The sequence below is a fragment of the Anoplopoma fimbria genome, chromosome 7 (assembly GCF_027596085.1).
Source record: "Anoplopoma fimbria isolate UVic2021 breed Golden Eagle Sablefish chromosome 7, Afim_UVic_2022, whole genome shotgun sequence".
In the NCBI taxonomy this organism is placed as follows: Eukaryota; Metazoa; Chordata; class Actinopteri; order Perciformes; family Anoplopomatidae; genus Anoplopoma; species Anoplopoma fimbria.
The window spans coordinates 3,959,205-3,987,119 of NC_072455.1; the positions used below are offsets into that span (position 1 = coordinate 3,959,205).

At 39.4% G+C, this 27,915-nt stretch overlaps 1 protein-coding gene across 1 annotated transcript in view; it reads left to right on the forward strand.

Annotated features, from left to right (window-relative positions):
• The window catches only part of LOC129093753 (collagen alpha-6(IV) chain-like), a 114,700-nt gene extending 89,369 nt beyond the window's left edge, over window positions 1-25,331 (forward strand). The window contains 37 exon segments of the mRNA XM_054601868.1: window positions 792-845; window positions 1,018-1,080; window positions 1,197-1,241; window positions 2,254-2,307; window positions 2,745-2,814; window positions 2,928-3,038; window positions 3,125-3,265; window positions 5,286-5,381; window positions 6,420-6,577; window positions 6,698-6,880; window positions 7,548-7,625; window positions 7,628-7,736; window positions 9,557-9,601; window positions 11,239-11,310; window positions 11,996-12,103; window positions 12,196-12,414; window positions 13,322-13,480; window positions 15,776-15,883; window positions 15,886-15,945; window positions 16,039-16,182; window positions 17,049-17,171; window positions 17,301-17,482; window positions 17,569-17,632; window positions 17,727-17,801; window positions 18,084-18,191; window positions 18,281-18,388; window positions 18,482-18,553; window positions 19,889-20,008; window positions 20,101-20,217; window positions 20,988-21,149; window positions 21,282-21,380; window positions 21,535-21,684; window positions 22,290-22,406; window positions 23,243-23,434; window positions 23,544-23,715; window positions 23,816-23,930; window positions 24,686-25,331. Coding sequence (XP_054457843.1) covers window positions 792-845; window positions 1,018-1,080; window positions 1,197-1,241; window positions 2,254-2,307; window positions 2,745-2,814; window positions 2,928-3,038; window positions 3,125-3,265; window positions 5,286-5,381; window positions 6,420-6,577; window positions 6,698-6,880; window positions 7,548-7,625; window positions 7,628-7,736; window positions 9,557-9,601; window positions 11,239-11,310; window positions 11,996-12,103; window positions 12,196-12,414; window positions 13,322-13,480; window positions 15,776-15,883; window positions 15,886-15,945; window positions 16,039-16,182; window positions 17,049-17,171; window positions 17,301-17,482; window positions 17,569-17,632; window positions 17,727-17,801; window positions 18,084-18,191; window positions 18,281-18,388; window positions 18,482-18,553; window positions 19,889-20,008; window positions 20,101-20,217; window positions 20,988-21,149; window positions 21,282-21,380; window positions 21,535-21,684; window positions 22,290-22,406; window positions 23,243-23,434; window positions 23,544-23,715; window positions 23,816-23,930; window positions 24,686-24,946 — 4,314 coding nt within the window. The 3' untranslated portion in view covers window positions 24,947-25,331.
• The last annotated feature ends 2,584 nt before the right edge of the window (window positions 25,332-27,915 follow it).

The window sequence follows — 27,915 nt, forward strand, 5'->3', positions numbered from 1 at the left end:
TCTTCTCGTAGTCGACAGGAAGAGCTGCACTGTGTCAAAGACGGACGAATACAGCCACGTGTCCATCAACGTCCTAAATAATCTTTTACAAGTTTCTCTGGGTAATAAAGTCAGAAAAACACCAGATACTTTTGTAGATCAACATGTATGGTTTTGCCCAATAACTCCCAATCTTGGAAAGCCACTAGGTTCATCTCAATTCATTAAAATATGAAAATGAACTTGCAGAGACATGAGACTAACTTGCAAAAGATAATATATCACGAGGAGCATGTATGCACCTTTATTATACATTTTTCTTTTAAGGTTTAAAAATACTTTTGTTGTCTTTGTTGTTGCATTTAAGGACACTCCAACACCCAAGAAGCTATTTAACTACAGACTTTTTAAAATCCTTGTGCTGACATGATCAACACTGTTCTTTAGTTTAAGCACAAAATCATCTTTTAAATGCACCAACATGCATCTTTAATATCCCACAATGATGATGCAACTTTGACAGAAAAACCTTCAGGGAATCAAATATGTATTGCAATGATGGAAGTTGACTGTAGAAAATCCAGTTGCTACCAGGAAAAGAGGAAATCATTCACAGTAGACATCAGGATTGAAAGGTTACGGAGGTCACCACCGTTCAGCTCAAAGCCCACTCTGAACATTAGAAAGAAACATTTTTTCGTATTTTTTTTGCACGGATGTACTAAGGTAAGTTAAAATCCAAAGAAAGTTGAGAAGTTTATTTAAAATGATGCTCTTCTCATGTTCACGTTTTTTCTCTGTCTTTCTCAAAGGGTGAGCCCGGACCAAAGGGGATCAGAGGGTTCACCGGCCTTCCTGGCAATCCTGTAAGTGTCTTCTTTTCTCCCAGCAACATCAATATTTAATGCTTTTTCTGCACAATTAATGCTAAAACTCTACTTGAAAGCATCAGAAAGAGTTTGTTGAAGCTTGAGAGATCAATGAGAGAAATTCCCCTTTAAAGAAATACTTCTTTAAAAGTGTTTTGCTTAATTCCAGGGACCTTTCGGCTATCCTGGTGAACCCGGAGAGAAGGGCATTCTTGGATACCCCGGGGCAAGAGTAAGAGCAAACAGCTGACTGTGTTACACCACATTAGAAGTAGAAATCTGTGGTCAAATATGTCTCTGATCTTTTTATTCCCTCTTCTTCTGTGGTGGATTTCCTCTTTGAAACAGGGTTCTCCTGGTTTCAACGGGCCTCCCGGTCCTCCAGGACAACAGGTGGGCTTTTGTAAAAACTGTTTCCTTTTGAAATATTCAAAAACTGAGAAGTCAATATTATGAGATGTTGTCCTGTAACGTAGACACAAAAAATACTCATTTCTGATTGGCTAACAGGTGTCAGTTCAAATCATGTAACAGAACAAACTGTTTTATCATCACACATCACTATCAAACTGCATATTAAGGCAACTTTCTACAGGATCAGTTAAATTACAGGTGAAGCTAATTTAATTCTATGTTACTGACTTCAAATTACTATTATTTTTATAAATGTACTGCAATAGTACAATAAGTATTGAGTCACTTGTAGCAAAGCCACAATGTTAAAAAAACACAAGTAAAATTCCTAAATTCAATGTTTTATTTGAATAGAAGTATTAATTATTTATCATTTAGAAATTACTTAAGTTTTTTAAAAGTAAGTTTCCTCTTTTCAGAGTGTTAGAAATGATTAATATCATAACATTACATTTACTGTTATATGTGGTAATATGTTATAATTTCACTGGATGGCAATGCATCAAATAATTTAGCATATAATCTGCAAAAGTGAATAGTAACTAAAGCGCTCTGATGAATGTAGTAAAGTAAAATGTATATATTTGCCTCTGAAATGTATTGAAGTAGAAGCTTTAAGTCTCTAAAAATGAAAAAGTATCTCAAGATTACACTCAATGTGAATCTGTTGATGTCCTGAAAAATAATTCACAAGGTGGAGGAGAAGAATGTCTTTATGTTCTATATGTGATATATTAGAAATATATTAAACATATAGATATTTAAGGTTCCCTGTAGTGCTGTGTAAACACCGTCATCTGTTCAGTAAATTTAAACCACATTTTTGGGAATATTTTGAACACATGGGACATAGCCATGAAATGATAAATAACATTACAAAGTCAACAAGACAACAAAAAATCAAATAAAACTTCAAATAAATTTAAAATCTAATTAACAGCAATGACAATAAAATAATATAACTAAACCAGATTTGTTTTTGTCTTGACAGGGATACAGCGGTTCTCCAGGTTTCCAGGGGCCACCAGGATACACTGGACCAAAGGTAACAACACCACTGTGTGTTTGTGTGTGTTTGCGTACACTTCCTGTTGACATTGAGTGTTTTTCTGTGTCCCAACTCCATAATACATATGAACTGCAATATTTCATGTACTAACCTTTATAGTGTCTGTGCACTTAGTGTACAAGAAACCCAAATACACCACTCTTCTATTCTATTAACACTCTCAACTTCTTACTGAAAACCTACTTAGAATAAACACTATATGTAGAATAGATTTGGTGCTTTCTTGTCAAGAGTTAATTACCACATTAAGCTTAATATGAAGCTAATGACAGCAGCCTGTTAGCCTAATTTAGCTTAGCATTAACAACCCCATAAAACCACAACATGTTGTTTTTTATGGCTGATTGATGATCAGAACTTTGTCTTTTTAATCCCGCTTATGTGGTATTTTATCCTGAACTTGTCTCTAACAGGGAGACCAGGGCAACCCCGGAGCACCAGGACCTGCTTCTTACGTTAGCGGTCCAGGAACTGCTGTTCAAGGTAACACAAAAACCAGAACTAATCATTTAATAGACTATTAATGAGATCAATGAGTTATTGTTTAATATGTGCAAATGTCCCGTGTTGAGCGTCTCTTCTCTGATTGGCTGTAGGGTCAACAGGTGACCGGGGTCAAAGCGGCCTGCCCGGTCCCAACGGTGACCAGGGCTTTCCAGGATACCCAGGACAACCAGGCCAGCCAGGAGTCGGTGGTTCTGGTCCAAGTAGGCTCTTTTGCAATGTTTTTTTTTATTTTTTTTACATTAAAATATAGATTAAATTAATCGACCATTTATTCTAACAAATGCAGGTCGCCAAGGTTTCCCCGGGACCATCGGCCCGAAGGGAGAGAAAGGTAACCAAGGGATACCAGGCTACGGTTTCGAAGGAGCCCCCGGTGAACCTGGACTCCCCGGACCCCGCGGATCTGCTGGACCTCAGGGCCCTACGAGTACGTTCACGCACAAAACGACTGACAAACGCTCTCCCTTCACAGGTCGTCGTACTCGAGGCTCCGTATCGAAATGACATAAAAAGCAATTTTAAACCCTTTTTTTGGTTTTAAATCCTGTTTATGTTGTCTGCTATGTATTTGTCTTTAACAAAGCCCTTTGTGCAGGATTCCTCAAATGAAAGGAGCTAAAATAATCACATTTGTTGTTATTTTTATGATGAAATACTTCTAGACGAGGATGCAGCATCTTTATACATCCTGTCACAGAGCTACGGTTGAGATAAGAAAATTGATTTTGTATTTTTTACCAGCCATAAAAGCCGGTTTTATCCCTTTAAAGTATAAGAAACAGACTTTAAAAGCATCATGGCTGACTGATTTAACTGTCCTCCAAGGCTTTTCCGTTGAACCCTGCGTCATCTATCCTGAGATTCCCGGGCCCAAAGGCAGGTATCCTAAACGCGGCCATATTGCCATAATCGCCATGGCAATATTCAGCCCGCCAAAGTGAAAAATTCAAAACAAGCAAAACACAACTTTCAGCCGGCAGATTCTAACTGCCAAAAAGCTTTTTATTTCAATGATTTTTACTTAACGCTATACTCTGTGGAGGGTTGCGGTGGTAAGTATAGTTGAGAAGAGTGCAGGCCATTCTTCTCTCTACTCCAAGCTGCTTTTTCTCCTCTTTGGCCACAAGGTGTCGCCCTGCTGACGCGCAATTCACTGATTTTACAGCGACGTTAATGCATGGCAGCAGCGTTGTTTGCAAACAGGGATTTAATTTCAGGTATTTTATTGGCACAAACATGTTAAAATGAAGGAAAACAAAACAAATGGAGACACAAACTGAAAGAATCTGTTTTTCTTTTCGATTTTTCGGAACATTTCATCTCTACGACATAGTTTAAAGGGATAGTGTGGATGTTTATAAGTGGGGTTGTATGAGGTTCTTATACATAGTCAGTGTATGAAAAAAATAAAGATTTTAGACACCAAAAGAAAATCCATATCAGTTTAAGTGCCATATTTATATTATTTCCACCACTTTGCCTTGCAGTCAGACAGAAATGAAGCTTATACGTTCATCTATGCTCTAACACTCCATTGATAAAACCAGTCATTTCACCTCGCAGTACACAGGGGGTTCCAGGTGTACTGCTGTCTTGATTGGTTAGTTTGTTTGTGGTGTTGTTTGACTTTTAGTGTTTTAAAAGGTAAGTTTGGATTCACCAAAGTCACACAATAACACAACCAAACTAACCGATTGAGGCAGCGGTACACCTCCGTGTTCTGCAAGGTAAAATCACAATGTTTTTGTCAATGGAGTCTGGTAGCTTTGAAGAAAGCATAGATAACGGCTTAAGTTCCTCGTCTGAAAGGGCTGTTTGACGGCAAAATAAAGGTGGAAAATATTCAAAATATAGCTTGCTCTTAAACTGATATTGCTTTTCTCCCATGCTGGTACTCCTGTCTGCTTTTCCGAACTCCATCTCCTGTAGGTAATACACTGAACATGAAGAAGTAGCTCATTCAACCCAACTTCAAATAATCCGTACTGTCCCTTTAAGGCGTTTCACAGTGTCTCGAGTGACCATCTATTCACACATGGATTATATCACTGATGTTTAGTTGTTAGCAGTTTGTCTCCTTTGTTTGTGTGGGTGCCAAACTGCAACGCACTATGCATGCTGCTTGTGGCAAGTAGCCCTTCATAGCCATTATAGTCGATGTAAAATCACTGAATATGTTCAATTACAATGCTGTTTTATATTTTAGTATGATATAAACAAGTTAATGCTTTTACTTTTTTTGTTTTTTTGTTTTTTTATACAAGCATCTGTCGTCTTGCCACAGCTGCTGAACTCTTTGATTTTACTCGCTGACCAAAGAGACTAATCCTGCAAAAAAATGCACTTGCACTGTGCTGGTTTAAGTTAAATACTGTACATTTAATATAACTAAGTGCATATAAAAAATAATAATAAGTATTTAACTTTATGTGTGTGTGTTCTTGCAGGTTCTCCAAACGGTGGCACCGCAGCTTTCAATGGACAGCCTGGGCCTACTGGCCCCAGAGGAGAGCCTGGTGAAAGAGGATACGGTGGTTTCAGAGGTACATACACACACAATCACAAAAACACATACACACACACACACACACACACACACACACACACACACATATGACTGTAATGAATCCCTGCAAGAAATAACTTTAAACTTATTTTTGTTGTTTTAATTCAATATTTTACAAACAGGACCATGACAACCTAAATTTTACATCTAATTTACATATTTATATATTTTGCAACCTAGCCTTTTGAGTATAATAATAACTTCATTTATATAGCACCTTTTAAAAAGAGAGTTAAAAAAGTGCTTTGACAGACAAGGCAGTAACACATCAGAAAGTTCAACATTGAGGCCGAACAAAGCCAGAAAAACTGAGGTAAGAGTTAAACCCTGATAAAATAGTACAATATTTAACACGGTAAAACCAATCGATACGATCAAAATGAACTAAGAAATAAAATAAATAAAAATGAAATAACATAGTTAAGTAATTTAGTTATATCAATAATAAACTAAAGCATTAAATATAATTGTCAGCTGGGGGCGACTCCTCTGGTTGTATAGAAGTCTATGAGAAAATGACTCTACTTCTCTCTTGATTTATTACTCAGTAAACATTGTAAACATGAGTTTATGGTCTCAATCTCTAGTTTCAAGTCTTCTTCAATACAGCATGATGTTCATTTAGTAAATGATGGTCCATTTAGAGTCAAATAGACCATAAAGAAGGGTATTGCTTGTTATTGACAGGTCGCTAACAGAGCGTCACTCCTTCGCATTCCAAATATGGTCAATTCAGTTGATGTTTACAAAAAAAAAGCAAAAATGCCCAAAGTTGTCGTCTGCATGACTGCCATGACATTGCCATAGCCTGCATAAATGTGTGAATAGTGAAAATCTAAAACTATTTGTCAACATATAGTCATGCGTCCTGCTGGAGTCCTGCACTTTAAAAAAAATATATATTTGAATTTTTGTACATTTTCATGTTTTTTTCTTGATAATTATTGTCACATTCCTCACCCCTCATTGTTTCACCTTCACTTGCTCTGTTGTCCCGTTCCCCTCGTCCATCCAGGTGATCCTGGCGACTGTAACTGCCGTGGAGGAGGCACTTCAGGGTTGCCTGGGTTACCTGGAATCCCAGGAGTCAACGGCAACCCCGGCTTCCCTGGACGAAAGGGGGAGCTTGGCGACGGCGGCTCTCCTGGCTTTAACGGCGTTCAGGGACCTCCTGTAAGTTTAATTTTTAATATTTGTCTTCTGCTGACAGCTTCCATCACACTTTGCCTCCATATTTTATATGTTGTAGAGCAAAGTTTGATAAGCGTCCGTCTTTTCTGTCCCCCCCCACAGGGTCGTGGTGGTGACCGAGGTTACTTTGGTCGTAAGGGAGAGAAGGGGACGTCTTCGTACAGCAACCAGGGTTTCGGGGTAAAAGGAGAGCTCGGATCCACCGGACTCAGAGGACCTACTGGAGAAACTGGAAAATCTGGCAGAGACGGACTTCCTGGCTTCCCCGGAACCCCTGGACCACCAGTGAGTGCTTCGACACACAGTATTCATTCGGAGTTCTTAAACAGGCCCTATTATGCTATTTTCCGTGTGCATATTTTTATCTCAAGTTACAGTTACAACATGTTTACATGTGTTAATGCTCATAATCCTCCTTGTTTTTCTCACCCTGGCTGTCCTGCAGCACCTCTTCTCACCCTCTCTCTGAAATGCTATGTTGTAGCGCTTGCTCCTCCCTCCAGAATTCAAAGTCTGCTCTGATTGGTCAGCTAGCCCACTCTGTTGTGATTGGTCAACGTTTCACATTTCAAAAAACTTTTCCTCCGAAGCTTTAGCTCCGTCTCTCTATTTTGTTGTTTGAGGGCCAAACTATCCGGAAGGAGTTTTACGTCACTTCCGTAACATTGTGACCTCATAAAGTTACATTGTGACCTCATAAAGTTACGGAAGTGAAGGAGATAATTCAATGGAGCCGGTTCAGGAGCTCAGGAGCTTCTGAGGGGGAGGGTAACTCCTTTTAGGAGTGGACTTCAGGTTTTTCACTCTACGGACCTTTTACATGTACAAAATATATATATATAACACACTAAAGAAGAGGGGGAAAGTGGAAAAGCATAATAGGACTACTTTAAAAGAAAGTACACAAATACATATTTTAAAACAACGTCCTTCTTTGCGTTTTCCTCTCCAGGGCGACGGCGGCTACGGCACAGTTGGAGAGAAAGGTTTCCCAGGGTTCCCGGGGCCTAAGGGTCGACCCGCCAGCCCCGGCGAGGCGAGCCCGGCATCGGCTACCCGGGGATACCCGGCCTTCGTGGAGGGGATGGCGACCCCGGTATTCCTGGGTTGCCGGGGCCACCTGGTTCTGCTGGACCGAAAGGTAAGTGATGACGGGGAAAAGATAAAAGAGAGGAAGTGTGTGTGTGTGTGTGTGTGTGTGTGTGTGTGTGTGTGTGTGTGTGTGTGTGTGTGTGTGTGTGTGTGTGTGTGACTTTAAGAGGGATAGAATGTGTGTGTGTGTGTGTGTGTGTGTGTGTGTGTGTGTGTGTGTGTGTGTGTGTGTGTGTGTGTGTGTGTGTGTGTGTGTGTGTGGATGTAATGCCTTATTCTCCCCACAGGGTGAAACCCCCAGATCATACATCCATCCCATCCAATCCAATCCACTCTAAGTGTTCCGTAGTTACCATAGCAACCTCATCCTAACATCCTAAAACCAGTAGAGGACATTTTTTCCTCGCTGAAGCAGCCAAAGACTCTCCAGGACCTGAAGGAAACGACATGTTCAGACTTTCTCTGCCAGCGCAGCTCACTGCCCCTTCATGCCTCGGCTGCTGCAGTTAACTACATGATTAATGGTCTCCATTAATTAATGCTTAAACACTTCTTCTTCAGCCAATAATAATCTCAAATCCATAAACTGCTTCCTAGGTGACTCAAGTGATGAGATTTTTTATGCTGATTGCGCAACAGCTACTGTGCTTCTTTAGTCTCAGAGGACTTTATTGGAACTGTAACAATTATGATTCACAAAACAGTTAATCATTTAAAAAGTCAGCTTTGGTGGCTCTTTTAAAGGATAATGCTGGTGTTTTTTTAAAAGTTTTACTTCATGTTTATCCCGCTGGTGTTCACCGATATTGAGAGGAAGTCATTACACTCACCCAGCAAACTGTTGTTTAAAAGACATGAAATAGATGGTAAATATTCATCTATATAATATATAGACATCATGTTTTGGTAAAAAAATGTTTTACATTATTACATTTTTAATTATCCAAAAAACATCTACTTATGGATTATTTAAAGAATTGTTTATTTTAATTTATTAATTTTTTTATTTTTAATTTTAATTTTAATTTATTTATTTATTTATGCGAATACAAAATGGCATGTTTTTGGTTCTGTCAAATTGTCATGGACTTTTGTCTTCTGCTGAAATTAGACTTTGAAACATCTTCATTAACTGTAACAAAAAACAACAATCTATTTCAAACTGGTTTTAACAGTTTTGCAAAAACAAGCAACAAAATAAAAGAATCAATGAATAAAAGCTGAAACAATAACTATTGTGAGAAAAGTAAACTAGACCTATATGAATTCATCAGTAGACGTTCTCTAAACGCCACCAGCTTCCTCCTTTAGACCTCCATCAAAGCGTTCTTCTTCTTCTCCTCTGAGACTAAACGACACAAAGTCCTCAGCAGCAGCTGGGCCGCTCATCTCCGGTGTGAATGCGTGCTCTCATACCACGGCGCTAATGCTGAACAGCTGATTCATTTTGCTCTTAATATGCAGGTTATTGTCACTCACATGAGCGGAGAGAGAAAAGATGAAGAGAGAAACATTGATAAGCTGAACTTTGACAGCGTTTTGTTTCATCTCTCTCTCTTCTCATTGAGTGGAATAACCTATTTTTAAGCATTTGTACATTGAAGCGAGCATTTCAATATGCTTTTGCCTTAACTGAATGAGCCTTTAATTAATTGAATGGAATTGATTGCTGATTTGCTGATATCTGTTTGATGAAAAAAGATTGAATTGCTTTTTTGGCGCATGCAAATGACCCTGACTGGCTTTGTATGCTGCCATCTCCTCTCTCTCTCTCTCTCTCTCTCTCTCTCTCTCTCTCTCTCTCTCTCTCTCTCTCTCTCTCCATCCCTCCATCTCTCTGACCTGCCCTGCGCATGTGTATCTGTCCAGGTGAAAACAGCTGTGAAGGGGTTAATGACGCCGGAGAGGGAACGGGTGGGTAACTAACTTTTTCATCCACCAGCCAGAGAAACGAGTCTGGGGGACAGAATTTACAGCACCAGCCACTGGTGGATTCAGAATATACCCCTTGTGCTTGGCCAGAGCTTATTGGCCCAACAGGAAATGACATCATTAGATGGGAATTAAAAGTGACACGTTCTCGCTTATCATGTGTTCACATTGCAAGCAACTTGGTTGGAAAGTCACTGAATTCTGGCCGATTGACTGTTTGGTAGACGTGCAGATGTTCAGACTAGTGTAAATAAAATATCCAAAATACACATTTAGGTGTTTACTCTACTTAAACTCTATTTAAAACATTTTAGAAAAAACTTTTTACGGAGGGTTTTGTTCATATATCATTCAAAGCCTGATTTATACAACATTGTATCCCTAAAAATATAGAGAAAATATATGTTTTTCATGTCTGTTGACAGTATTTTCAGATTTCTGGTACTGGAAATGAATGCATATCAGCAAATATTTCATAAGTTAATACCTAATTTGCATATATAAGCATACAACTTGTAATACAAAAAAGAATTGTCTATTGTAAGGAATCAATTGGTGAACTGTCATGGTGTTATTGATTATTTAATTTTTTACATTATTCACTCCATAAGTGTCTCAGACTAGATATATATTGTTCATTATAAATAAAGTTAATATTAATTTAATTAATTTGCAAAATTATTTTATTTATTTTTTATATTAATTTAATATTAATTTAATTAATTTATGCTCTGAATCAACGTCATATTTAATATTCTGCTTTAGTGCTTTAATACTAAGAAATTAAATCACAGCAATAGAGAAACAAGAAAATGGAGAAATCTAAATTAAAAAATGACCATGAATTATTACTTTGTGACCAACTGACCGATTGTTTGCAGTGTGAACACCTGCTGAACGTCACTCATAGAAAAGTCTCTGATGATAGCAAAACAGCTAAGCATAAGGAAAATGTAGTCCTTTGTCTTCTGAGAACAATCTCAGGGATTCAACTCTGGTTTCAGGTTTTTAGCCGAATGTATGCGGAGATGCACAACTTTTTTGAAACACGCAGTTACTCTCCTCTTGCTCCGATCAAAGCTGCTGAAACCTGCCGCATGTTTTCAAGCCCTGCCTCTGCTAAGTGCTTTTGGGGGGGCGGGGGGTATATATGGAAATAATAGAAAACTGATTCCCCAACACAAAATTTAAATCATACTCTACTAACTACATTAAAACCTACAACAAACATAATAAGAAAAATAACAATAATTCCCATGATTCAACTCAGATTAACCTAAATGAACATTTGGATGAATTGGTGAATGGAGGCGACAGACAATCAACGTTGCGCAATACGTTACTGTTTAAAAAATGATGATATGAGTTAAAGAAATATTGTGTATTACATTCTTATTATTACTCAACATGTTTTATATTTTGTGTTTCTTTGCAAGATTTGAGTAGCTTAGAATAATGGAGCACTTAGATATATCTGTTTCATTTTTTATTTAGATTTATTGTGTATTTATCTCTTATATGGAAGGAATGATGTGCACTATAGTATTCACTGTATGTGTCTGTTTAAGTAATTGAAGTGTTTGAAGTGTGGTTGCTAACTTGCGTGTGACTGCTACCAGGCCAAGTGCTACCTTGCTTCATACCCGGTGAGGGAGGAGACCCCGGTTTCCCCGGTTTACCTGGACGACCAGGTACGAGTCAACAAAGTGCTTTTGGTCTGTTTGGACAGTTTGCACTTCTTAAATATGATGCACTAGTTCATTCTGGTTGGTTTCTGATCTGTTTTTAAAAAGATATGTCGTTGTGTTTCAAATGTTTTTCTGCTAAAATAAGATTTTGATTCTTTTCTTTTCTGCGCTGGAGCACATTATTTTAGCTTTTTAACATTTTTTTAAAATCCTTTTTAAGTTGTGCAGTCAATTGCTATTTATCATTTTATGTTCCTTTATCTTTTTAAGAATTGATTTATTTCAATAAATACCACTTGAAACATATTTTAACTTTGCAATAATATGAAAAGTGATGATTTATTGCTTTCTAATGATAACATTTTATTTCCTAGACATGTCACTTTAATCTTTATCTGTTCACATTATCACTTCTCATGCTAATGATTCAATTCTCTTGTATTTCTTATAATTAAATGAAAAACATAAAACACTTCCTGTGCAGAAGAAGATTTTAGAGCATCAACTTTAAACGCTTTTATGAACTTGTATGTTAAATTACTGTTGTATGGCAGAGCAAATGACACAAAAATCTACTTGATATGACACAAAAAAATATGGATTACTACCTTAAAATGTCCCCAAAATGTAAGTTTAAATAAAATGAATCATACTAATTATTGGAAACCTACCTGTCTGCGCCTGTCAGGTATCAAAGGTGGGCCAGGTTTCCCAGGAAACACTGGACGTCCCGGGTTCGACGGTGCCAAAGGAGAGAGAGGAGACTCCGGTTTTGGAGGCCAACCTGGACCACAAGGTAAACCAGCGTGGTCTCCGTATTTATTATCCAGGTCCAATAAAAACTGATTCTGCCTTTAATCCATCACCTCCACCCTCTCCTCCATGCAGGTTTCCCTGGACCCAGAGGGGATCCTGGAATTTCAGGTGTTCCAGGACAGAGTTTTGACGGAGGCAGAGGGAATAACGGTCTTCCAGGGCGTAATGGGGCCAAAGGTCAACCAGGAGAGGTACTGGGAGCCACACCTGGTAGTCCTGGACAGAACGGTTTACCAGGAATCTCTGGAGATAAGGGCCAACCCGGGACGCCAGGAGGACCTGGATTACCTGGTGGGTCCGAGACAGAGAGATCACATTGCATCACTTGGGACATTTTTGGCAATATAAGTTTTCCATCGTTTTTTAACCTTAGCTCCTTTTAATGATAATAAACAGTGAAGCCAGAATACAGACACTCAGACCCTTGAGCACAAAAATGTTCCAGTTGAAACCCATTAAAACCACAACCCGGCTTTCAATCTAGAGCCCGGGTTTAACTTGTATCACCACATTGACCCTTTAAGTGTCTGAGAATAAACAAGCAAGTCAGAAAATATACTGTTCATTGTAAATAAAATGAAAGTGGAAGAAAACATTAGTATTTATTATTTTTATAGCCGTTTTAGGAAGATTAACAAGTGGAAAATGTTATCAACATCAAAATCAATGCTGTTGCAAATCATTGACATATCCCAGACTGTGAAGAAAAGGATCATTCCCTTGAGCATTATTTTTTTTACACAATAAAGAATAGTAGCATTACGCAAACAAACTAGCTTTTAAAAGGTTAAAAGTCTGAAATTTATGAATTTTTTGGTAATTATGATCAGGGCTGAATTTGGTGATAAGATTTAACGCAATAAAAATGACATTATATATTTAAAAACATTTTAAAGGGATGCACAAGGTTATAATCAAGTGTTTCTGTTATTAAGTCCACCTTATTTATAATAAACAAGGGTTGGCTTAATTAATTCAACACCATAATCGTACAGTTGAGTCAAAACCAATTAAAAACTGTTTAAACTGAACATTATAACCTTCATAAAGGGAGGATTTATTGCAGTACTGTTGTATTAGTATCAGCTAGGGGTATCAGGAGCAGTATTAGTAGTAGTTTTAGTGGTACTGGTAGCAGAACTAGTACCGGGATAAGAAGAAACAGCAGCATCTGTAACTGTCTTCCTTCCTCTGTCAGGTTCTGACGCACGCTACGGTGTTCCGGGTCTGAAGGGAGAGCGCGGCGTTGACGGTCTTCCTGGTATCACCGGCCTTCCCGGACTTCCAAGTGAGCGGACTTTTGGCATTCCTGGTCGGCCTGGACTTCCTGGCAGCAGCGGACTGAGCGGATCACCAGGTGAGAGGAACAAAACGATTCGGCAACCCTGTCCGTGTTTCACCACACTTCTGTTCAATTTTGTATGATTTTAGACATTTCTACTCTTGTACGTCTAAATGGAATTATTCATAGCATGAATTATATCAAAAGATGAAAACATATTATGTTTATATCTCGGCTGTTGTCTGTCACTGCTCACACTTTCACTTTTACCCTTTTTCACAGTATTTCTGTCACAATCCTCCATTTGCGAATCAGACACCACAGCTGCCTGTTTTGTTCCGGTTGTTTATCTAAACTCTGCATCACCCAAAAGAATGTCCTCTTCTCCTGTTTTGTGTTTCTCCTTTGTCCTGTGTTTCCTCCTCATTTATTCCCTCATTTCTCTACACACCACCACCATTATCTCCATCCATCCTCTCATCATCCCTCCAATCCTTTTCTTGGTGTTGGGTCATTCGCTCTAGGCTGCCAAGGTGAGACACTCTCTCTCCACCACTCCGCCCATCAGTCCATCCATCCGTCCATACTTTGCTTCCATCCCTCCACCCTCCTGCTGTTCGTGCTCTAGACCAAACGCTTTGACTGCAATGCTCCTGCAAAGTGTCTGCCTGCTCTCCATTTCTCATCTGTACAGCAAAAAAAAAAAAAAAAAATGTCCATCTCTATAGTGTGATTCATGTTGAAGACCGTGAGGTGTCACAGTTTTCTTCTCAAAACAGATGAAGGAAATCTAACCATGTTTTTTTAGCAGTAAAATCTATCATTTTGTTTTTCTGGAATCATGTGAATGATCAAATTATTATCTAGAAGGCAGCAGAGTTATGCTCATTTAAGGACAATACATTTGGTTTTTGCATATTTAAAGACATAAACTACAAATCACACATACTTTGCAAATTATTTAACAGATTGAATTAATTATTTGCGAGCTATTTTGATCGTCCTTCTTTGATCACAATCATCCTCAGCAGATGGAGTCGCTCCGTAGTTATGCAGAATTAAAAAATGTTTACCTTTCCTTGATATTGGAAGTAAGATTGAGGTGCAAATTGACAAAGAATGAAAAGCAGAAGTGCAATTTGTCTTTTTTTTGCAAAGGGAGAGGGAAGAAATTATTGTTATTTTTTTGTTTATAAATATTAGCCTCATTTTTTACTAAATTCTTCTTGTTTTTTTTCTGCATGTATCTTCAAAAAAGACATTCAGGGGAGCTCTATTCACTTATTTATTTAATTTGTTTCTGTCATTGCATGGAAATGAATGTAAGACACCGGACTGAAAGAAAGCTGATTCGACAAAAAACACAATTTCACACCTCGATTAATGTTTAGAAAAAAAGGCTCAAGATGGACATTTTAGCTGTGAGAGATTCAGAAACAGAAAGTTCTCAAGAAATGTGACAGTTGATGTTTGGTTTTATTTTAATTTTTTTGCAGCCAACACTAACCCTCGCAGTCCAAGTGCATCTAGAATCGTAATCTGTACTAGATGTGTTTATCATTGCATAGTGTGGCAACTAAAGATTTGGGCTCAAATGCTATTTAACAATGTCGCTGCATCAATGACCTTAGAGGCATTTTCTTCACACTTAAAAAAAGGACTTTGAATTTTCAACTCATCTCTGCATTTCTCAGAAATTTGTGACAAGTTATGACGATTTAATGAAGCTGCGTGGATGTGTTGAAAACGGGTTCTCTTTTTAAGAATGTAAGCAGTAGTAGTAGTAGTAGTAGTACGCTCTCCTGTGGGACAAACAAACTTAAGATGGTTGAACCTCGCTAATTCGGTCTGGAATTGCACTTGTGTTTTAAAACATATCTAACGAGATATTTCAGTTTAATTACAGATATGATCTGGCATAGGTTTTAATATTTAAATCACTGCATTTTCATCTGAAATTAGCCACGACAAGTGCAATTGCAGCCTAACCAGGGCAATGAAACAATGTAAAGGAACCTGTGAGTGTTTACATTGATGTCCTAGTTTTATGTGTGTTTATGTGTATTAAGAATAGAAATAATTCATAAATTGCTATATTTATTAATAAATGTACTATTGTGTTGAAGGTAAGTGATTTTATTATTTAAAAAATAAAGGTAAGTTTATATTTGTTGGCTTTTAATGAGTTTTTGTCTTTCTCTTTATAAGTTTTGTGTCTGAATAAGTGAAATGAATACTCATAATATGATATTTATCTATTTATCCACTATGTTAGATAGATGTGTCCATTGATGATCAGTATCTGACAGTATCCGTCTTTCTTTTGTCCGTCTCGCCATCCGTCTCGTGTCATCATCGGTCCTCTGCCAGGTTTCCCCGGTCGTAAGGGAGAAAGAGGAGACCCAGGTTTCCCAGGTCCGGCTGGAATGAAGGGAACCCCTGGACAGCCCGGCTTTACTGGAACCCCGGGGCCAAGGGGACCCCTGGACCTCCAGGACCAGGAACTAGAGATGGAGTTCCAGGAATCCCGGGACTGAAGGGTAGGCCGGAGCTAAACTGTTTCATCATCACAGTTAATGTTCTAACGTCTCCTAACAGTGAGGATTTGGATTCTGTGTGATTCTTCTCCACAGGTGAAAGAGGTTTTGCAGGACTGATGGGTTTCCCTGGTCGACCTGGTCGTCCTGGAAACCCAGGGTTTCCTGGAGCGAAAGGAGAGGCTGCAGGACCCGGAAGAGACGGACTCCCCGGCGCTCCCGGATTCCCCGGACAGAAAGGTAGAGTGTCCGGAACAGTAGCAGAGGACGATCGCTGAAGTATATGACTCCTGCAGTGCTGTGAAAACAGAACAATCATGGCTAGAAATCTGTTGTTGTGGATTTTTAGCTTTTTAACTTATTTATTATTCTTTACTGTGTTATTACTTATTTACTCATTTATAAAACTTGTTTTGATCTTGTTTTTTACTTATGTCTATTGTTTGCACTATCCTCTCTGCTGCTGTAATCCTGCCAATTTCCCTGCTGTGGGACTAATAAAGGATTGTCTTATCACTTATCTTATCTTAAAAGCAGGGAATGCAGAGTGGCAAACTTTTGATTGAGACTTAAAGTAGTTTTGATGAAATACCAACATTTTAAGCTTTTATTTGCTTGTTTTTCCTGACAGAAGTGTCATCATACGTGATGTGTTCAAGGACTGTCTGAAAGTTGACAATCCGATGATATTATCTGCTTTACAGCTGCTGACTAAATGATGGTGATAAATGGTGTAATTTTCAGATTCTTCTTTTGAGAAAAACTCGAGGTTCAGAGACACTAACTGTGATTATATCAACATGCAATTTTGTCTGAAAAAATTTAAATCTTTCTTTACTTCTGTTGTTGTTGATGAAAGAGGAGACAAAAAATGATATGTGTATATATATATACTTCAGTTAAAGTTAACAATGATGACAAGGCTTTGGAAAAATCAACTAGAATGACTAGAATGTTCAATATATTCTGATGACTAAAGCCGTTTTCATTGACTAAAGCTATAATAAAGTAGTAAGGGTTTTTCTTTGACTGAAGTAAGACTAAAATGTCCAGCTTTTTAGGGCACTTTCATTAATGCTAACATCAATATGTTGTTACTTCTGTAGGTGAGAGAGGATACAGCGGTCTCCCCGGCTTGCCCGGTCCTGTTGTCCATCAAGGGTTTGTGGCGAAAGGAGAACCCGGAGTACCTGGAGGCAGCGCCTTCCCTGGCTTCCCCGGACCCAGAGGTAACGCTACTTCCTGTTTACTTTATTTAAAAGACACAGACTGTTTATGTAAAACGTGATAGTTTGATCACAGCAGCACAACAAAGCACATAACACCGCCCTTGTGTGATCACATTTTCTGGGTTTCAGGTGACAAGGGTTTTCCAGGTCTGCCTGGTCGTCAGGGTCTACCTGGACTTCCTGGTTATGCTGAGCAGAGTAAAGGGCAGCCCGGAGATAATGGTTTCCCCGGGCGACCGGGATCGCCAGGTTTCCCCGGACCGAAGGGAGAAGCTGGAATCGTGGGATTCCCCGGCATGTCTGGACCACGGGTAAAAAACAAACAAACACACTCACAAAACGCAAATATGCAACAAGTTCAACCAACGAGACTCAAGTTCTGATGGCTTCTTTTCAGGGTGATGACGGTTCACCTGGTTTCCCTGGCAACCCTGGAGAATACGGTCGGTCCGGTGGCAAAGGTGGGTGTAAATTTCACGCAAACCAAAAAAAAAGAATCACATGTAGTTATGAATACATAGATCCATCGTTTGACCCGCGTGTTTTGTTCTTCAGGTGCACCCGGAGAAAGTTACGGTTATCCCGGAAGTCCAGGAGCTAAAGGCCAGCCAGGAGATTCAGGCTACCCAGGTAAGACCCACCTCAACCCGACCTGACATAAATATAAATGTTTCTTCTGGAATTTCCAACAGTAGCTCCTTAAAACTGCTCTTAACTTTAGAAAAGGTTGTTAAAATCCACAAAACACTTAGTATGTATTTTTATTTCTTTATAAAAACAGAAAAAAAGGCAGTTTTTGTTTTGTTTTCATTTTATTTTATGGAGATTCACGCTCCTGTGTTGACATCTGGTTTAATTCATCCCCTGTTCTACCAGACATCTGATAACCTACATCTGATTGTTTCTCTTCAGGTGGCCGCGCCAACGACGGCGCCCCCGGCGACAACGGCTTCCCGGGAGGTCCAGGTTTCCCCGGAGGGAAGGGATCTCCTGGTGAAGGAGGACGGCCTGGAATAATGGGTGAGAGAGGCCGCTTCATTTCCTTCCAGACACCAGATAGAGAGCCAGATTCAGATATTAACACATGTGCCTCCTCGTCTCCTCTGCAGGCTCCCCTGGTTTCCCCGGGCAGAAGGGCCAGCCCGGATACCCAGGAAGAAGAGGACTAGATGGGTCTCCTGGTCTGCCTGCAGGTCCTGGAAGTCCTGGAGCCAAAGGTGAGGGAATTATTAACTCTCTGTTTCCACGTGAGACGAGGTTACAAATATGAGCAGGTTCTGTAGACAAACACTCTGTTGTGTTTTTTACAGGTTTACCCGGACCTCCTGGTTTGGACGGACTTAATGGCCTTGGTGGACCTAAAGGCCTCCCTGGAACCCCAGGCAAGGACCTCATTACACACACAAGTTATACTTCTAGTTGTCAAGGTTTTTGTGGAATATTGACGGTCTCAGAAGAGAGTTGATCCATTTCAAACAGAGCTGATAGATCTACACTGTCACAGTCACGTCTGTTTCTATAGCGACCAGGATGTTGAACACGTACCTACTCAAGACTATCTGACAGTATCTTTAAAACAATATGGGGTTTGCGGCATGTTGTCGGAGCAGTCTTTAAGAAGCATGAAACAGATTCAAACTCACAAAAACATAAGGTTATAAATAATATATTACCCTTTAGATGACTTCTGATTGTTATTGTTGGTTTGTTGGGTCCAAAACTTCTAATCTTCAACTCACCTTTTTAAACAATTTAGACCAGTGATTCCAAAAAGTGTGGTACATGTACAACTAGTGGTACGCAAGATAATCCAACTGACTCCCAAGTCATTAACTTTTTTTTTTTACAGAGAACAGTTATTTATTTCATGAACACATCAAATTACAATTATGCTTAAAAAAAATTATAGGTAATCATTTAAGTATTTTGGAAATAAAATATGATTGGATGGGACGTTTGAATTGGTATGCACTAGCAACGTTAGCTAAACGCAGTGGGATTCTGACTCCTCAGGAGTTGATTAAAGCAGTACGAGTGGAAGTGTGAAACGAATAAAAGGTCCAAAACATAGTCGAGAGGCAAGTGACAACATTTTAGAGTCAGGGGAACCTTTCAAGGTCTGTAGTTTAACTTCAAACTAAATTAAAAGACATTAGCAGTTAGCTTCATACATTTTTGATTTACCAAAAGCGAAGGCTGTTTGAAAACGAAGTGGCTCTGAAGTGGGAAGTGGTTCTTGGGAAATTTAGTTTGGTATAGTGATGCATGGTTTAAAAAGTCTAAGAAACTCTGATTCCAGGTTAGATTTACATCATTTAACCATATACCACCCAATCCTCTATGAGAGAGAATATTCTTAAGGTTTCATATGAAAGTTTTGCTCCTGGATCATTTTATTTACAATGATATTTTTGGATACGAATTACACATTTTTATAATAATCAAAGTTCTCATATTGCTGGCAGTCCGTGTAAGACATAACCTGCGTCCTGCAGGAAGAGAAATGACATGAGGACATTCAGTATTTAAATGAGACAACAAATAAACGTTTAACGAAAACAAAACAATCCTGTGATAAACAGAACATTTTGTGCATTAATCAGTTATTAATCAACAAATACTCGTGCATACAGAATAAACTATAAAGACAAAGGGGAAAGCGTTTGCAGATGTTGAAGATGAGCTGCTGCTGAAGGTGTTGTTGTATTTGAATCCAGGTGGGAATGCAGGAGGTCGTCCAGGTTCTCCTGGTAGTCCAGGGTTTAAGGGGGAGAGAGGCGTCTCTTTCCCAGGAGGTCCAGGCTACCCCGGACCGAAGGGAGAGAGAGGAGACTCAGGTGAGATGAAGGAATTAAAAAATGCTGATTGAGTATATATTTAATGATATGACATCAAAGTAATGACCGCTGGTTTGGTTTTTGTGTGTCAGGTGGTTCTGGACGCCAGGGGTTCCCAGGTGTGCCCGGACCTCCTGGTCCCACTCTGGGGTCAAATGTTCCTGGGCCTACAGGAGACCCCGGTCTCCCTGGACTGGATGGAGAGTATGGTAAATACATTTCCTCATGTCCTCATGCCATAATAGTTTTTCTGGTTTTCTGTCTGTACATATAATACTTGTTTTTTTTTTTTTTTTTACTATGCACTCTTATCAATTCTGCTTATCGGTTCGTTTCTTCATCAATAGTCTTATCGGTTATTTTTTTATTTATTGTGAGAAAAAAGTTTCTTAACAATTCATTAAGAAAAGGATCCAAATTGCTTTATTATTCATGTATGTAAACAAATAGTCTTTCTTGAGCAGCAATACAAGAAGTTCCAAATACATTTGCAGCAAAACAATGAGTTAAGTGGTTAGCTTTCGTTTATTCGCCTATGGCGTCGCTAACGTTAACTGCAGTGGACTGTGTGTGTGTGTGTGTGTGTGTGTGTGTGTGTGTGTGTGTGTGTGTGTGTGTGTGTGTGTGTGTGTGTGTGTGAAAAGCACAAAGAGACAGAGAGAGGAGGTTTGAGACAAGTAGATCTCACTCCAGAACTTCTAAAGTACAGATAGCAGAACCGTTAACTCCAGACCTTATCAATATCAAAATATAATATTTCAGTTATTGTTTATTGCTTATTTATAATACTTGTTTTTTTATTTCATTTTTATTTGTATCTTGTCTTCTTCTACTATGTCTCTTGTGTGCACTTTACCCTTTGCTGCTGTAAGCCTGCAAATGTCCCCGCTGCGGGACTAATAAAGGATTATCTTATCTTATCTTATCTTAATACTCTGGGTTTTACTAATTTGGACTCGGTTTTTCCTCTCTCCTCCAGGTCGTGAAGGTCTTCCAGGTCCTCCCGGCCCGCCCGGTCCAGGCACAGCCCAGGGAGACAGGGGGGACTCTGGGCTCCCGGGCTTCCCCGGCTCCCCCGGCAGGAAAGGAGACTCAGGAATCCCCGGAGGCCCCGGACTCCCCGGCGGCTCCGGTTTCAAAGGTGAAGTGGACCTCCAAACAGCCTTTAAACAAAAGTTATGATAACATGAAATAAATAAAAAAGGTTTTGTATTTCTTTGCATCTCTTAAAAAAAAAAAGAATAAAGTAAAATATTATATATTTTCTCTTCAGGAGGACGAGGTGAGGCCGGCTACAACGGAGGTCCTGGTGGCAAGGGTTACCCCGGTGAACCTGGTTACTACGGAGGCAAAGGACCCAAGGGAACACAAGGTAGAAGGACTTTAGTCATTCCACAGGTAGAAGTAGATTGTGATGGTACATGATGGTTCCGCTCACACGTTCATCCTGTATTTCCCCCTCCCCCCTTTCACCCGTCCTCCCTCCTTGTCTCTCTCTCTCTCTCTCTCCCTCCCTTGCTCTCCAGGTAATCCGGGTGGTAGGGGAGCCCCTGGGCCCATGATGGCACCGCCACCCTTCCCGCCGAAGGTCAACGGAGATCCTGGTTTCCCCGGTGCAGCTGGCAGGCCCGGTGTCCCCGGAGAATCTGGTCAGACTGGAATACCTGGACGTTCAGGTGAGCTGTGAAAGGATATTATAGCTCTTAGTCTTTAACGCCAACATCTTTTTCTTACTTATTCATCAAAATCGCATTGTCGGTATTTAAAGGAATAGTGAGATATTTTGTGAAATACGCCAAAAGCTAGATGAAAAGATTGATTCTACTCTCATATTTGTGTGGCAAATATGAAAACTGTTAGCTTAGCTTAGCATAAAGGCTGAAAACAATGATAAAAGATTAGCATAGGTCTGTCAAAAGGTTAAAAAAAAATCTTCAAATGAGATGTAACAGGTTTTTTATATGCTAAGCTAAGCTAACCTGTTGGTGGCCTTAGCTTCATATATGGGAGTGGTATCAATCTTTAAATTTTACTCTCAGCAAAAAAAGCATATTTCCCAAAGTGTTGAACTATTCCTTTACTTGCATAGCGGATATTTTAATGTTTTAAAAATAAAATAATATGTTTCAGTGTTTTTTACATGCATAGGTAAAAGTACCCTTTTATGAATATATATAATATGCATATAAAGGTTTGTGATTAAGTAAAGTACAGTTAGTGACAGAAACATAATAAATATGCAAATAGAAAATATAATAAATGTCTGTCTTTCCTGCTGCAGGTCCTAAGGGTCGTCCCGGTCCTGTGGGTAAACTGGGCCGGACCGGATCTCCTGGTTTTCCCGGACCCATCGGCGAAGGCGGACCCCCCGGTTTCCCCGGACCGACTGGAGAACAAGGTCAGTAGTCCGTCTCACTCCGTGTCTGTCGGAGATTGTTTTCTCTCAGATGCTGAAGCAAGAAATGAACATTGTGACATTTTTCCTCTAAAGTTGGTAGAAAACAAAATAAAATCTGTTCGTATTCAATAATATCCTCAAATCATCAGAGACAGAAGTAATCAGACTTCTTCCATTGTTACGTCTCACCTCATATGAAAGTGGACATTAAATTATATTTTGGCAATATATAATTCATAACGTAATATCATCATCTAGTTTGATAGTTACTTATCTAATAAAACCTTTTACCTAAAAAGAGCTTCTGTTGTGAATTTTAAAAGATGGATGCCGATAACGTTTCAGTTACGAGGTTTACATGCTGCTTAATCTTTAAAAAATAAATTTATTATGACACTGATTTACTATATTTCTTGGGGTTTAATATTTTTATTATTTCAGAAATATGGCACATGAAAAAAGAAAACGTCAGTTTAACAAAGATAATCAAAGTTAAAAAGCAGAAACATAAAATTAATAAATTAAATATATACAAAATATGGTTATTATTATTATTATTTAAACAATAATTAACAATGATAATAATAATATAATCTAAGTACTGTGCATATCAAATGGATCAAAAGAAGAAAAAAATATATGTTTTTATCAAACAAATTTGACTGTGACAACTGTAGCTAAAACACTGAAATACCATATATAAGAAAATAAAAAACAAAAACAATAAAAATACTTTAAAAAAGCTCTTTTAATTCATAAATCTCCTCATGCCAACACCTGAACTGTTTCTGTGTTGAAACACTAACATCTGTTTCTTCTCGTTTCCTCTCCTTCAGGTCCCACCGGTAACACCGGTCGTCCCGGCTCTCCCGGTGGCGTCGGCCGCAGTTCCAGCATCGGCTACACTCTGGTGAAGCACAGCCAGAACTCCCAGGTCCCCATGTGTCCTCAGGGCATGGCCAAGCTGTGGGACGGCTACAGTCTGCTGTTTGTGGAGGGACAGGAGAAGGCACACAACCAGGACCTCGGTACGGGAAAAAAACACTTTTATTCCGTCCGTAACATGTTTTTTTTTTTAGTTCTCCCCGAAAACTGGAAATTAAGAGTGTCACCCCCCCCCTCTCTTTGTGTCTCCAGGTCAGCCCGGGTCATGCCTCCCCAGGTTCAGCACCATCCCCTTCCTCTACTGCTCCCCCAACGAGGTCTGCTACTACGCCAGCCGCAACGACAAATCCTACTGGCTCTCCACAACCGCGCCCATACCCATGATGCCCGTGGCCGAGCTGCAGATACAACCTTACATCAGCAGGTACCGGCGCCCGTTTAGGAACGCTTCTGTCACAACTACATGTTCCACACCTGTGTGGATATTGGATTAATCTCTCTCTCCTCTTGCATGAACAATCCAGGTGTTCTGTGTGTGAGGCTCCGTCTCTGGCGGTGGCGGTCCACAGTCAGGACATGAGCATCCCCACCTGTCCTCCCGGCTGGAGGAGTCTGTGGATAGGATACTCCTTCCTCATGGTAAAGTCAAGACTATAAATAACCCATTTTCTCATTTGAGGCCTACAAATAAAAATTCAGAGAAGTTAAAGTCACTGTGAGGAGCTTTAAGCTGGTGATGAAACAGTCTCAGACCCAGATACGACTTCGCTGCAGCCTTTGAGCTGCAGTCAGAAGCTCCAGTGGGAGGTGGAAAGCTCTGCTCTTGGCAGCAATGTCTCCAACTCCTGCCAGGAGCAAAGCTTCTCCCTGCTGCTTTGGCAGTCCAACATCTACACCACACTGCTTGAGATCAAGGCCGAATCGCTGGGCCCACTAGAGAGAAGGGAGGCATTAGAGAACCAGAACCAGGACTGAGCGGGGCAGACTGTCAGGCCACTGCTGCAGTAAAATTAGAGGTTTTCTGAAGGGACTCTGGTGCTCTGAAACACTACCACTTTTGTCCACAGGGGCCGCCAAAACCAACACAAAATTAAAGTTCCTCGTAGCAGCTTTAAATAACAAAGTGTGTTCTTACAGGTCAAAAGGTCAAACTTGGATTAAAATCATCTATGTGTAGAAATGAAGGTTGAAGAGAACTGTCCTTTCAAAATAAAATGTCCTCTGTTCGAAAAAGGTCAAAAAGATTACCAGCGAGGAAATAAATCAAAACCATATCTATGAGAGCCTCAACAAAAAAGTATGAAAGCAAACAGGAAGTGATGCATGTACCTTTCCTGCAGCAGCAGTTGGCACAGAATAAATGAAGTAATAACCTTCCTCCTTCTCCTGTGCAGCACACGGCAGCCGGCGCTGAGGGCGGCGGTCAGTCGCTGGTGTCTCCCGGCTCCTGCCTGGAGGATTTCCGTGCGACGCCGTTCATCGAGTGCAACGGGGCCAAGGGCAGCTGCCACTACTTCGCCAACGAGTACAGCTTCTGGCTCACCACCGTGGAGCCCAGCCAGGAGTTCGTCTACGCACCGGCGCAGGAGACCCTGAAGGGAGGCCAGGAGCGCTCCAGAGTCAGCCGCTGCCAAGTCTGCAGCAAGCTCTTGTAGTAGGAGGAGGAGGAGCGGAGGGATGGAGGTGATCTATTAACACCTCCAAGAAGAGAGGTGCTAATGATGGAGGATGAGGTGATTTATAAGGAAATCAAAAAAAAAAAGAACAAGTGACTGACTGAAAATAAGCCTCCCTCAAGAATCGAGTCAAAACAACATCGTCTTTTGATCCCCTTTTATGAATGAATGGCTTATTACAACAACAAAACGAGTATGAGTGAGGAAATGGAAAGAGCAGAGTTCCGTCGCTCTTCTCTCGATTATCACTGACAATGGTGCTATTGTTTAAGTGTTTATTTTGTGTCTGTTTTCTGTATTTTTGTGTCGGTTTTTTTGGGGCGGGAATCATTCTCGGCTACCTCAGAGAGTGGCCCCCCCCCCCCCCCCCCTCTGGTTCACGTCAGGGCCGGACGACTGCTTCAGATAATCAGCTCAGACGGTTGAGTCCAACTTTGGTGTGTTTAAGAGTTTGTTGGATTTAAGGTCTTAACTTTTGTGAGCTGATCTAACTGAAGTAGAATCACCTGAAACTTTGCTTCTTTTGCATTTACTGCCGGCTAAAACGACTTTAACTGCAGCGATGTTACAGATGAGGTCACGTTAAAAGCTGCACCCTCTGAAAACATACTGGTTGTTTTGCATGTTTTGCAGAAATCAGTCATTTCATTACAGCATTGGAATCAAATAAAAGCATTTATTAGTGTGCTATGTGCACACACTGCAAGCTGATGTACAGTATTTACCTCATTTTCTATGTAAAACATCAGTACCACGATTAAGAGAAAAATTATAAAGAATGAAATGTACCTCCAAGATCAAAAGAAAAGTAGCAAAATTAACAAAGCATATAAATGCATATGCAAATTACTGGTGCAACAAAACTTGTTCAGTCAATACTGAACATTTTAAATCAGGTACCAGACCAACAGCAACTTTTAAGGAAGAAAACAACCAGATTTTTCAATATTCTTTTTATGATTTCCATCTTTGCTCATTTGATTTGACTTTTCTAACAACATAAATATATTTTCAGGCTTCAAGTTTTAAATCTCAGATATTGCAGATTCCAAATAAGCGTTTTCAGAAAAGTCGCTGCCTCTGAAGATAACAAAACCGACAAAAACGATTAACTTTCTTTGTTTTTTATCCTTTCAAGCAAAATGCAACTCTCCAAAAGTTGATTTTATGAGTTTACACAAATTATTTTAAAGTAACGACGGCCTTGAGGGTAGAACATATTTCTTAAAATATGATGAGCGTGAACGTTTATTCTTGTAATAGAAGAATTGTAAGAATATAACTAAGTTTAAATATTTTGCCCAAACACACAAAAATACCAGTGCAGTCCTTTAAAATTTGCATGTTTTATGTTTCAAACGCTTGTTATGAATTGTGTATATTTCACAATACGGCTCTATGGTGCTACAACTGACTTGAAAGGCAACATTTAAAATATTAAACATGCAATTATAAGGAAAAAGAAACATCTCTTTTCCTCTAAACTACTAAAAGAATCTCTGCAATAGCTAACTGCAGCAACGAGTGACTTGAATGAGGCCACCCATTCATATATATATATATACATTTATATATTGCACTGATGTGAACTCACATGCGTTAGAACAATAAACCAAATCAAAGGGGCATATTTCCTCTCCACCTTCCCACGCTTTCACCTTTATTTTGTGACCAAACTACACTCAGACGGCAATAGGAAACCAAACACACACACACACACTCTGATAGATTGTTAATTATTGCTGTATATAATGCTTACTGTATTTCCCACCAAAGTATGTTTGATCTTAAAGTCTATTAGGCTATTAGCTCTTTGTTTTATTTTTTTTCCAGTCTCTGTGTCTTCTCTCTGTCCTTGGATAAGAATAAGGAAGCCGTCGCTTATTTTCTGTCTATAAATGTGGATATTTGCAGCAATATTTATGACAGAATTTATCACTTTTTTGCATTGACTTTGGTTTGCGATGTAAATCAAAAGTCTCTCCGGTTTTCTTGTATCATTATCCTTGGACAGTGAAAGCTGCTGGGTGACTTGTAACCACTATGACCACTTTGTGGAGCACATAGCTCTGTCTCTCTGCTGGTAGCCCTGATTCTATTACTATGCCACATTTTACTGCTTTTTATTTTATTTTTCTCTTCATTTTTTTTGTGGTTTTGTAATCTAGATTGTAATTATTTTACTTAAATCATGATACTATCCCCTGGTTTTATTTACTGAGATGGGAGGGAATGGGAAGAATACGATGTGTACATTAAATATTATGGAAAAAACAAATGCCTTTAGGATTATGTTTTTATATGGAAAATATATTCGCCACTGATGATTTACCAGACGCAACAACTGTTTTTTATTGTCTGTTTGGTCTTTACCCCATTTTCAAAGCGCGCTGGAATGAGTTGGAATGTTTTGTGCAGCAGCGAGCTGTCAGTGCCTGGAGGGACAGAAAAGAAATGCAGTTTTCCTCAAAGAGGATCTATAACAATACAACATTATTACATGTCTGTTACTGTAATGTGTATTTCTGTGCTCACACACGGTGAAATAAAGTCTCTGAACTAACTGAGGTATATCTGACGCAGAATTATTTTACATTACTTTTTTAATGTCTTGTAGAAACTATTCTGTTGTGCTTCAGTCAGTGTAAAGATAACGCTTATCAGATTGCCATGTGCTTTTTCAAAACCAAATTTAAAATATTAACACCTTGTAGCTTGATTCTGATAATTTGGTTGCCTTGTTGTAAAACCAAGCAGCTCCCTAAAACTTCTCTCATTTTGAAAAGGCTTTAAATATCCTGCTGATAATAATACATGAGATGGTATTACTACACTGGAAATACAAAGTAGAAAAAGCACTAATATTCCAAAAGAGGTGCCTCCTTTTGCGGAGGGAACACTTTGATATATTGAGAAAATGGGTTACGTTACAAAGAAAAAAAGAAATG